Source organism: Schistocerca serialis, chromosome 8, assembly GCF_023864345.2.
Source record: "Schistocerca serialis cubense isolate TAMUIC-IGC-003099 chromosome 8, iqSchSeri2.2, whole genome shotgun sequence".
Classification (NCBI taxonomy): Eukaryota; Metazoa; Arthropoda; class Insecta; order Orthoptera; family Acrididae; genus Schistocerca; species Schistocerca serialis.
Window position 1 is genome coordinate 275,364,522 of NC_064645.1, and position 13,341 is coordinate 275,377,862.

Here is a 13,341-nt window from a genome sequence, read left to right on the forward strand (position 1 = left end):
ACATTCCAACCACTGCTCCTTGCTTATGAACTGAACGCCATGGGCTCCGTAAGACAGACTCGTGTACAACATCAATGTTTGCTGGAGAATGCACACTTCTCGATTGTCCTGTTGATTTCTTCATGAGGGCAGATCCAGTCTCTTCAAAGTTATTAATCCAACATTTTATCACATGTTTCGATGGATTGGCATCATGACGTCCTAAATTATAAAAACGTCAAAACTCCCTCTGCGCTACTACCAAATTATCATTTTTTTATAAAACATTTTTATGGCTAATGCACGCTGCTGTTTGTTCCACTGGTCTATGTTTACAAAAGTGGCGGACTGTTTACTTGCTAACTGTCATGAACCCACAGTGCTGCCATCTGCTCATGGGTGCCACTACTCATTTCATACATTCCCATTATTCTGTGTCACCCTGCATTTGTTTTAAAATCAGAATCACTAGTTAATGACTATCTTTAGATTGGAGTATACATACTATTATTATTTTTCCAATATGCTTAGTTGCTTGAAGAGTTGTTCATAATATTTTTAGAACTGTATTCCACACACTGGATTTATTACCTGATTATTTGTAAGGAACACATAAGCTGGATTTCTTCTCAATATTATTCTACAGAAGGCTATCTTTCTATGTCTGTTTCAGTAGTGTACAGTTGTACATGTGGCTTTCACCAAACCAATGTCAGTAACAGTGAAGTAAGATACTGTGAGTAATTTCCAAATAAATACCAGAAATGAATAAAAACAAGAACATTTATGAATGAATAGAACGCTAACCATGATGTTATTTATGTGCTTTTATGTTTAAATTTCTGAACCTGAACATGTTTATAATGTATACATTACACTAAAAGTATTTCCTTGAGAAAACTATAAAATTATGCAACAGAATTGCTGGCCAGTATGTAACGCATTGTATATTATGCACTTGTCAAATTAATGATATAATGATGTGTAAATAGAATGGAATATCATACACAGAGTGAGAAAAACAACTGTCTTCAGATATTAGAAAATTTGCAAAATAAAATGATCAATAACTGAAGTTATGGTTATGTTATCATTGGATGATTCCCGATGACTTGAAATTTACTGTTTTATTGATGTCAGTGAGCTGCAGTGAGTGTCACACCCATAATATATCACAACATTACTCAATTCAATAAAGTGTGTTTTCTCTTTTAAACAGATGTGATGTAAACAATGTTAGTTCAACAGTATCACATTAATAAGGAGGCCAGTTTTTAAGAATTATGCATCAGTGAATTTCTTACAACTCATAGAGAGAATTAAGTGATAAAAAAGAGGACAAATTTTTGAACATTACACCAGCACTCTGTTACAGAATCCTACAGATAAAATTTTACAATTCAGTCATTTAGAAAACCACAGGTTACTGTAGTATCTCAGTATTTAATGCCACTATGAATCAATATTGTAAGAAACATCAATATCGGAGGAACATACTAGGTCTATTTCTCATTAATCAACAACAAATGACTCACAGAAATTTCCCATGTATATAGAGCTTTATATTAGTATACTTGAAAGCTAAAAGAGAGATGACTGGATTTGTGTACATAAATAATGTACCAATCTGATCTACTGAATGTCTCACCATTGTCACTTGGTTGAAGATCTGAAATAAATTGTGCACAATTAGTTAAAAATAAAGCTTAAAAAGTAAACATGTAATGTAAAAATGAAATGATAATTATTCTCAAGGTGCAATTGTTCCTGAAAACAATAAATAATAAGCTACATAAATTACTTTATTGTTTCTAGGACTGGTACTGTATATACCACTTTTTATATGTGTATAATTGTTTCTCACAGTACCTCCAGCAATGTAGACATATTTTCTGTTATTTTTATGGAGGCAGCTCTATGCTGAGGGTTTATTACAGTAAATATACATTATTCAGTTCCTACATATGTGATCATGCAAATAATTTTAATTCCATGGAACTGCAAGATATAATAATAAAACTAGCTTGTAAATAGCAATCTCTAGGAACACTGTAATGACTACTAACTGACCACACCTAAAGAGTAGAGATATAAAATTCAATATAAGAGTGTAAATTGATGAACACATTGTAAGGCTTTATTACTTGAGGAAATGAAAAGACACATTACACACAGTAGCCTTAGCACAGTATTAACAAACCTAAGCTAACTATAAATAATTTTCCTTTCACAATTGGTTCCTGTCCATGAAAAATATTTACAGATTACAAATAAAATCTCCAGATACTACGTATTTCAAATGTACACGGCAAGAATGACAATTTCTTGATATTCAACATGATCCATGTATTTCTTGCTCAAGATCAGAAGATTTCATATAACAACTGCTAAAGGTTTTGTGACTCACCCCAATAGCAAGTATTTGGAGAGCTATAAGACGTACAACAATCGAGCAGAAATGTGGAGGTGGGACCTGGCTCATCAGAGCAGCAGTTGCTGATGACACACATTCTCCAACGTTCGATGAGCTTGAATCGCCTACAATTAAAGCCTGCAACATCATCCAGACAATGATATGAGAGATCATCTAGCATAAATTTTAAAGAAATATATCATAATTATTACAGGATTTACTGTTAACAGGCACACATATGATTGGTAATAATAAACTTATAGTTTCAATTTAAATCAAGGGCAGTTACAGCAAAACCTAATCTGAAATGTTCATATTTAAAATTAAAATAAGTATAGGAAAAATTGCATAAAATGCAACTGATGTTTCAGTGTAACGCATTCTACACTTTCTTTTCTGTGTACTGTTACATCAGAGAATAAAGTACAACTACAACAATTCACATCACTGAGATTAAAATTATACACATCCACATATGAATCAGAATTAAACATTACTTTGGGCACCAGTTCTTTAACAAAAGACTAGGAGTTACATGCTGAAGTATGATAAAGAGCGGGGGGAAAACAGAAAGAAGAAAGATTAGGATTTAAAGTCTCATCAACAACAAGGCAATTAGAGACAAAACATGAGCTCAGATTTGGGACAAATGGGAAAAGAAATTGGCCACATCTTTTTCAAATGAACCATCCTCAGGCAATTTAGGAAAATAAAAATTCTAGCTATCCAAAGGGCGATTTTCATTGTTGTTCTCCCAACTGTGAGTAAAGTTTCTTAGAACAGCATCTATTTATTTGTATTTATTTATCCATCTGCAGATAATAAATATTGTATGGATGTTGACCAAAAGTATATGTAAATTTATGGGAAACAATTTGAGCAAAAGGAACATACAAAATTTTACATTAAGTAGTACAAAGAATAATACATACAAATTTGCACAAAAAATGTTCAAAGAATAATACTTGGTCATACAAGACACAGTAATACAATTTTTTATATGTGTATAATAACAGTATTGTAGCTGCATAGTCTGTTTGCCCTAAGGCTCCACTTTTGTCTTCCCTAACAGGAAGCCCTTATATTCACAATTCAGTAAAGATTTTACCACACTTAGTAACTGTCCATCAGATATACAAAATTAACAGAAACTTTAGGGGATGAAAGACAGTGTTTTCAGTTTTGCCTTAGTATAAACATTATCAGAATTATTTTTTGGCCTAAAAAGTCATTTACTGAGTAAAAACATTATTCAAGTAGGGATTCTTTAAATTCTATTTTAAATATGTTCTCATCTTCTAACTTTCTGATGTTTCCTCACAGTATGTTGTAGAGTTTTGTACCAATATGGCTCACATGCCTTTGTGTGTGTTCTTTTTGTTTGCTGAGTATGGAGTGCTGTGCTATTTCGAGTATTGAAGTTACGCAAGTCGGCATTTGTCTGAAAATCTGCAAGGTAGGTCCTAACATACAAAACACATTTGTACATATATAAGGAAGGTATTGTTACAACTTTAAGCTTGTTGAATAAGGTTTTGCATTGTGTCTGTGGATGACTGTGTGTTATTATTTGGGTAGCCCTCTTCTGTAACAGAAAGATTGTTGCAAGAGACTGAAAATAGCTGAAATATGCCGTCCTGGCACCCTCTGCAGTACAGACATTTGCAATAATTCTAAGAGCAAAACAGGCTGAGTTGAGTTTCTGCACAAGTTTCATTACCTAGTCATTAAAACTAAGATTTTCATCTACATGAATTCCCAGCACTTTTGTTGATGCCACTCTGTCTATGGCCTTGTCACCCAACAACAGATCAAGATTTACATTTTGACATATTTTCCCAAACTGCATGTTATTTGTTTTATTTGCATTTAATGTCAACCAGTTTGCATTGAACCAAGTGTGGACATTCTTTATTACTTGATCAGTAGTTGCTTGCAGCATTTGCTTTGGTGCACCTATTATCACACTAGTGTCACCTGTGAATAGCATGCCCTTTGCTGCTCCATCTGAGGTGTGAAAGTCATTTATGTAGACAATGAACAATAAGGGACCTAGAATACTGCCTTGTGGCACTCCTTTTTCCACTTTTTTTTCATGTGATACTAAATTTATTTTGTTGTTGGAGTAATCTGACATCAGTCCTACAATCTGTGTTCTGTTTCGTAGGTATTATTCAAACCACTTTTTCCCTTTCCCATGCATACTTAATGCTTCCAGTTTTTCCAAAGATTGCCATGATTGACAGTGTCAAATGCTTTGGACAGATCTAAATTTATCCCTACCATGCTGTTATCTATTTCTAGTTTTTTGATTATTTCTTCAGTGTAGCACATTAGTGCTATTTCTGTATTTTTACCTTCCTAGAAGCAATGCTGATTTCTATTTAGTAAATGGTGGTTATTTAGGTATTTGTTGATTCTGTACTTCATTACTTTTTTCTATTATGTAAGAAACTGCTGGAAGGAGGGATATTAGCTTATAGTTTTCTACCTTATGCTTGTCGCTGTTTTTGAATAATGGCTTCTCTTTTCACATTTTCATCCTTTCTGAAAACATTCCTTCACTACATTATAAGTTGGCTATGTATGCCAAGGGTCTTGTGATTTGTGCAGCTATCATTGTTATGATACAAACAGGCACCTCATCTACTCCTGCTGACATTTTAGGTTTCAAGCTCTTTATTACTTTGCACGCTTCATGTTCATCTATGGGATCTTTTCTCATGCTAGAAGCGGCTTTTGCAAATTCAGGTTTTTCTTGATTTGTAAATTTCAAGCTTAATGAAGTTGTTGCATTTTTGAAATAGTTGTTGATGTAATTTGGCAAATCTTGCTTTTAAATATTGAAATTTTCTGTGTTTTTGAGAATGATATCCTGGTCTTTGCATCTGTTGCCTCTTTCAGTCTTCACAATACCCCATATGGCTTTTGATTTGTTGTCAGACTGTCTTACTAAGTTGTCATTACTTATAAATTTTGCCTTGGCATTTACTTTTTGATATACCCTCTTGGAATGCTTAACATATTCTATGAACTGTGGATCTGTAGATGTCTTCAATATTTAATTCAGTCTGTTTAGGCTTCCACAAGAAGCTTTGATACCAGCTGTGACCCAAGAAATTGGCTTTGAATTGTGATGTGGTGTGATTCGTAACAGCTTCTTTGGAAAGCACATTTTGAAATATCCCATGAAAACTGAAGAAAAAGTGTTGTATGCATCATTTGAGTTTGTTAGGGACAGCTCTTCTGCCCAGGACTCACTAGTTAGGATATTTGTAAATTCTACACAGTTTTCAGTGGAAATTTTCTTTTATAAGTGAAGTACACTTCTTTTTCTTGCAGTGGCATTGAAGGAATTTTGAGGACAAGAGCATTACAGTCTGATAATCCCAAATCAGTATTTGTTACTTCTACTTCTGTGGATCGTACATTTGAAAATATATTATCTGTAAGACTGTTTGTATTATATGTTATTCTTGTGGGTTCATGTATACGTGGAAACAGATTGAAAATACATAATAGATTTGGGAGTTGATTTTTTAGCCTACTTTCATTCATAAGCTTTATGTTGAAATCCCTGCAGACAATTACAGTGGTTCTTTCAGTAAAAAGAATGTAAAGCAATGTTTCTAATTAATTTAGGAATATGTCTGTATACCCAGTAGGTGGTCTGTCAAAATGCACACCTTCTTTGTACCTGATACTTGATTTAGTAAAGATACATACACCTCTGTTTTTGGCATTTTTTCTATAATACTGACTTGCCAAATTGTATGGACAAATATTAATGATACTTAGTTCAAAACTTCTGCACCAATGCTCCATAATGCACATGCAGTCAACGTTTGCATCATTCATTGCTACCTCAAGTTCTAGTGATTCATTTCTAAGGTACTGAATATTTAGCCTTAAAATCTGCAGGTGACTAGGGTGAGATTGTCGGTAAGCCTCTGTATTGGCTCTAATTTCTTGAATTTTCTCCTCGTGGTCAATACGCAAGATGTATGTGGGGGGGAAGTAATATTTTGTCTGACTCCTCCTGAAAAGTGCTGTCCCAAAATTTCAATAGTGAATCTCTCCGTGATGCACAACGTCTCTCTTGTAATGTCTGCAAGTGGAGTTTGTTTAGCATTTCCATAAGGCTCTCTCGCTGTCTAAACAATCCCGTGATGAAACAGGCCACTCTTTGTTGGATTTTCTCTATCTCCTCTATCAGTCCTACCTGATAAGGATCCCAGATAGATGAACAATACTCAAGAATCGGGTGAACAAGTGCCTCATAAGCCACTTCTTTCATGGATGAGTTACATTTCCTTAAGATTCTGCCGATGAATCTGAGTCTTGTGTCTACTTTTCCTACTATCTGTTTCATATGGTCATTCCAGTTAAGGTCGTTCTGGATAGTTATGCCTAGATATTTTACGGCAGGCACTGTCCCCAGTTGTTTGTCATCAATAGTGTAGCTGTATGGTAGTGGATTTCTTTTCCTATGAATGTGCAATATGTTACATTTATTTACGTTCAGGGTCAACTGCCAGAGTCTGCACCATTCATCAATTCTCATCTTCTGGCATTACTACTTTGGCATAAACAACTGCATCATCTGCGAATAGCCTTAAAGAGCATCCGACGCTTTCTACTAGATCATTTATATATAATGTGAACAGCAACAGTCCTCTCACACTTCCCTGTGGTACTCTGGATATTACCTTTACATCTATCGATTTAGTTCTGTTAAAAGCGATCCATTGAGTTCTATCTGCAGAAAGTCTGGAATCCAATCGCAGGTCTGCTCTGATACTCTGTAAGCTCGTATTTTTTTTCATTAAATGGCAATCCAGAAAGGTGTTAAATGCCTTACTGAAATCAAGGAACACAGCATCAGCCTGAGTGCCGTTGTCCACTGCACTGTGGATCTCTTGGAGGAACAGAGCGAGCTGAGTTTCGCAGGATCTCTGTTTGCAGAATCCATGTTGATTTTTATAGGGGAGCTGTTCATTTTCCATGAACTTCATAATTCTTGAGCATAAAATATGTTCTATAATTCTACAACAGATTGATGTCAATGATATAGGTCTATAATTGTGTGGATCTGTCTTACAGCCTTTTTTAAAAACGGGAATGACTTGAGCATTTTTCCAGTTGTTAGGTACCTTCTGTTGCTCAACTCAAGCAATTTACGAAAAATTACTGCTAGAATGGGAGCAAGTTCTTTTGCATAATCTTTATAGAATCTTATAGCTATCTCATCTGGTCCTGAAGCCTTTCCACTACTAAGCAACTGTAGCTGCTTTCCAATTCCGCAATTGGTTACCTCAATATCTGCCATTTTGATGTTTGCACAATGATTGAAAGGAGGGACGGTGTTACAATCTTCCATGGTGAAACAACTTAGGAAGACCAAGTTCAGTATTTCGGCCTTCTCTCTGTTGTCTTCTGTTTCGGTGCTGGTATGGTTGTTGAGAAAATGAATAGATGATTTTGACCCACTTACTTATTTTACATATGACCAAAATCTCTTAGGGTTTTTACTGAGGCCGGTTGACAATGTCTTACTTTCAAAATCATTGAATGCTTCTCTTGTTGCTCTCCTTATGCTCATTTTTGATTTGTTCAGCTTTTGTTTGTCAGCTAGGTTTTTACTTCTCTTGAATCGGAGATGAAGTGCTCTTTGTTTACCTAGCGCTCTTCTAACTTGGCTATTAAACCATGGTGGATCTTTCCCATCCTTCAAAATCTTACTTGGAACATATTTGTCTAGGGCATATTGAACGATGCATTTGAATGTTTTCCATTTGCTCTTTACATCTTCATCCCTATCGCTGAATATTTGATGCTGACTGCTGAGATATTCTGAAATTTGTATCCTGTCACCCTTACTGAGCAAATATACCTTCCTACCTTTCTTAACATTCCTTGTAGGAACTGTCACAACCTTATAATCACTGATGCCTTCCTCTACATTAACTGATTCTATTAGTTCAGGTCTGTTTGTTGGCAGGAGGTCTAAGATGTTACCCTCATGAGTTGGTTCTCTAACTATCTGCTCAAGATAATTTTCAGACAAGACATCATGAACAATGCCACATGATTCCCTGCCTCTGGCACCAGTTTTGATGGTATAACACTCCCAATCTATACCTGGCAAGTTGAAGTCACACCCTATTACAGCGGCACAATCAGGAAAATTACTAACGATATTCTGTAAGCTGTCTGAAGCGCTCTGCGACTACAGATTATGACCCAGATGGTCTACAAAAGCATCCAATCACCATTTTTGACCATTCTTTGATACTCAATTTCATGCAGGAATCCATGATAACCTTGCTAGATTTTATCGAATTTTTTACTGCAATAAACAAACTGTCACCATTGGTGACTAACCTATCCATACGATAAACATTCCTGTCTGAACTTAGGATTTCATTGTCATTGCCGTCTGGCTTCAACTAGCATTCTGTTGCCAATATTATCTGTGCATTATAACTTTCAATAAGCGATACTAATTCTGGGACCTTTCCTTGGATGCTCCTGCAGTTTACTAAAATCATATAAATCTTTCCTATCTCTGATCTGCGAGGACCAAGATTCTCTGAGGTCACTGTGGCTGATTTAGCAGGCAAATCGTGTTTACTCCCAGGGGAGGGGTCCTCTAAGCTCAAAAAGCCCTGTGTGCACGCCACACATACTCCGTTACCCTAGTAGCTGCTTCCTGCATGTAGTGTGTGCCTGACCTATTAAGGGCAACCCTACAATTCTGCATCTGATAGTTGTTGTTGTTGTCTTCAGTCCTGAGACTGGTTTGATGCAGCTCTCCATGCTACTCTATCCTGTGCTAGCTTCTTCATCTCCCAGTACTTACTGCAACCTACATCCTTCTGAATTTGCTTAGTGTATTCATCTCTTGGTCTCCCTCTACGATTTTTACCCTCCACGCTGCCCTCCAATGCTAAATTTATGATCCCTTGATGCCTCAGAACATGTCCTACCAACCGGTCCCTTCTTCTTGTCAAGTTGTGCCACAAACTCCTCTTCTCCCCAATACTATTCAATACCTCCTCATTAGTTATGTGATCTATCCATCTAATCTTCAGCATTCTTCTATAGCACCACATTTCGAAAGCTTCTATTCTCTTCTTGTCCAAACTATTTATCGTCCATGTTCCACTTCCATACATGGCTACACTCCATACAAATACTTTCAGAAACGGCTTCCTGACACTTAAATCTGTACTCGATGTTAACAAATTTCTCTTCTTCAGAAACGCTTTCCTTGCCATTGCCAGTCTACATTTTATATCCTCTCTACTTCTACCATCATTAGTTATTTGGCTCCCCAAATAGCAAAACTCCTTTACTACTTTAAGTGTCTCATTTCCTAATCTAATTCCCTCAGCATCACCTGACTTAATTCGACTATATTCCATTATCCTTGTTTTGCTTTTGTTGATGTTCATCTTATATCCTCCTTTCAAGACACTGTCCATTCCGTTCAACTGCTCTTCCAAATCCTTTGCTGTCTCTGACAGAATTACAATGTCATCGGCGAACCTCAACGTTTTTCTTCTTCTCCATGGACTTTAACACCTACTCCGAATTTTTCTTTTGTTTCCTTCACTGCTTGCTCAATATACAGATTGTATAACATCGGGGAGAGGCTACAACCCTGTCTCACTCCCTTCCCAACCACTGCTTCCCTTTCATGTCCCTCGACTACCATCTGGTTTCTATACAAATTGTAAATAGCCTTTCGCTCCCTGTATTTTACCCCTGCCATCTTTAGAATTTGAAAGAGAGTATTCCAGTCAACATTGTCAAAAGCTTTCTCTAAGTCTACAAATGCTAGAAACGTAGGTTTGCCTTTCCTTAATCTTTCTTCTAAGATAAGTCGTAAGGTCAGTATTGCCTCACGTGTTCCAGTGTTTCTACGGAATCCAAACTGATCTTCCCCGAGGTTGGCTTCTACTAGTTTTTCCATTCGTCTGTAAAGAATTCATGTTACTATTTTGCAGCTATGACTTATTAAACTGATAGTTCGGTAATTTTCACATCTGTCAACACCTGCTTTCTTTGGGATTGGAATTATTATATTCTTCTTGAAGTCTGAGGGTATTTCGCCTGTTTCATACATCTTGCTCACCAGATGGTAGAGTTTTGTCAGGACTGGCTCTCCCAGGGCCGTCAGAAGTTCCAATGGAATGTTGTCTACTCCGGGGGCCTTGTTTTGACTCAGGTCTTTCAGTGCTCTGTCAAACTCTTCACGCAGTATCGTATCTCCCATTTCATCTTCATCTACATCCTCTTCCATTTCCATAATATTGTCCTCAAGCACATCACCCTTGTATAGACCCTCTATATACTCCTTCCACCTTTCTGCTTTCCCTTCTTTGCTTAGAACTGGGTTTCCATCTGCGCTCTTGATATTCATACAAGTCGTTGTCTTATCTCCAAAGGTCTCTTTAATTTTCCTGTAGGCAGTATCTATCTTACTCCTTGTGAGATAAGCCTCTACATCCTTACATTTGTCCTCTAGCCATCCCTGCTTAGCCATTTTGCACTTCCTGTCGATCTCATTTTTGAGACATTTGTATTCCTTTTTCCCTGCTTCATTTACAGCATTTTTATATTTTCTCCTTTCATCAATTAAATTCAATATTTCTTCTGTTACCCAAGGATTTCTACTAGCCCTCGTCTTTTTACCTATTTGATCCTCTGCTGTCTTCACTACTTCATCCCTGAGAGCTAGCCATTCTTCTTCTACTGTATTTCTTTCCCCCATTCCTGTCAATTGTTCCCTTATGCTCTCTCTGAAACTCTGTACAACCTCTGGTTTAGTCAGTTTATCCAGGTCCCATCTCCTTAAATTCCCACCTTTTTGCAGTTTCTTCAGTTTTAATCTACAGTTCATAATCAATAGATTGTGATCAGAGTCCACATCTGCCCCTGGAAATGTCTTACAATTAAAAACCTGGTTCCTAAATCTCTGTCTTACCATTATATAATCTATCTGATACCGTTTAGTATCTCCAGGATTCTTCCATGTATACAACCTTCTTTCATGATTCTTAAACCAAGTGTTAGCTATGATTAAGTTGTGCTCTGTGCAAAATTCTACCAGGCGGCTTCCTCTTTCATTTCTTAGCCCCAATCCATGTTCACCTACTATGTTTCCTTCTCTCCCTTTTCCTACTCTCGAATTCCAGTCACCCATGACTATTAAATTTTTGTCACCCTTCACTACCTGAATAATTTCTTTTATCTCATCATACATTTCACCAATTTCTTCATTATCTACAGAACTAGTTGGCATATAAACTTGTACTACTGTAGTAGGCATGGGCTTCATGTCTATCTTGTCCACAATAATGCGTTCACTATGCTGTTGGTAGTAGCTTACCCACACTCCTATTTTTTTATTCATTATTAAACCTACTCCTGCATTACCCCTATTTGATTTTGTATTTATAACCCTGTATTCACCTGACCAAAAGTCTTGTTCCTCTTGCAACCAAACTTCACTAATTCCCACTATATCTAACTTCAACCTATCCATTTCCCTTTTTAAATTTTGTAACCTACCTGCCCGATTAAGGGATCTGACATTCCACGCTCCGATCCATAGAATGCCAGTTTTCTTTCTCCTGATAACGATATCCTCTTGAGTAGTCCCCACCCGGAGATCTGAATGGGGGACTATTTTACCTCCATAATATTTTACCCAAGAGGATGCCATCATCATTTAACCATACAGTAAAGCTGCATGTCCTCGGGAAAAATTACTGCTGTAGTTTCCCCTTGCTTTCAGCCGTTTGCAGTACCAGCACGGCAAGGCCGTTTTGGTTAGTGTTACAAGGCCAGATCAGTCAATCATCCAGACTGTTGCCCCTGCAACTACTGAAAAGGCTGCTGCCCCTCTTCAGGAACCACACGTTTGTCTGGCCTCTTAACAGATACCTCTCCATTGTGGTTGCACCTACGGTACGGCCATCTGTATCGCTGAGGCGCGCAAGTTTCCCCACCAACGTTAAGGTCCATGGTTCATGGGGGGGGCATCCGATAGTAGTTTGGAGCAGAGTGTAAGATCTAAACTAGAGGCCTGGATGGCTCTGTGATGGTATCGGATGCAAATTTCTTGACATCCGACCTCTAGTTTAGATCTTCTACTCTGCTCCAAACCAGAGGACCGCAATAAACCCTGGGTATGATGCTACAAATAGACAGCTTAGTCTGCACTCCACATGTGTTGCTGGTTGCCTTCACCAAATCAGCCAGTCGCCGAAAGGAGTCAAGGATGCCCTCAGAAACCAAGCAGCAGCTGTCACTCAAGCCGACATGTGCCACTAAATAGCAAATGCACAAGGGAATTCTTTCTCACCTTGCCTGCTATCTCCCTGAGGGGCTCCATCACCTGCCTAACATTGGAGCTCCCAATGACTAGCATACCCACCCTCTGTACTTGTCCAGACTGGGCAGGAAAATCAACCGCTGGCCCAACACGAGAGGCATCCTGTGCTGGCTCAGAGTTATCATCAACACTGGGAAGCACCTTGTACCTGTTGCTAAGACATAGGGAGCAAGCCGCACGGCTCCCTATGATATATGTATGAAATTCATTATACTGTCACGCAGAAGAAGGTGTAATTAGATGAATGATGAAAACTAACTTAACGAAGGTTTATTCAGCACTTGCACATAAAAGAGTGCGGAGCGAACTGCCTCTGGCCAGAACATGTATAGTATATATACAGCTACAGAACATTCCAGTACAATGATTCTTGACATTTGTAGATACTTCTAGAATGTACTTAAACCAAATATAGAAATTAAAATTGTACAGTCCACGTACGTTTTGAACTCATTACCCTCCTTGCAAGAGTTTAGAATCATATCCACTACACCATGGTGCTACTCAGCTTCTTCTGTGACATTCCTCCCTCCTTAAGTGAACA

The 13,341-nt window shown here is 37.5% G+C and overlaps 1 protein-coding gene across 1 annotated transcript in view; it reads right to left on the minus strand.

Moving 5' to 3' along the window:
* The window catches only part of LOC126416075 (protein unc-80 homolog), a 1,008,688-nt gene that overhangs the window by 145,980 nt on the left and 849,367 nt on the right, over positions 1 to 13,341 (minus strand). The window contains exons 54-55 of the mRNA XM_050083557.1: positions 2,387 to 2,530; positions 1,628 to 1,648 (exon numbers count right to left, since the gene is read on the minus strand). Of these exons, the coding sequence (XP_049939514.1) occupies positions 1,628 to 1,648; positions 2,387 to 2,530 (165 nt within the window). The remainder of the gene's footprint in view (positions 1 to 1,627; positions 1,649 to 2,386; positions 2,531 to 13,341) is intronic.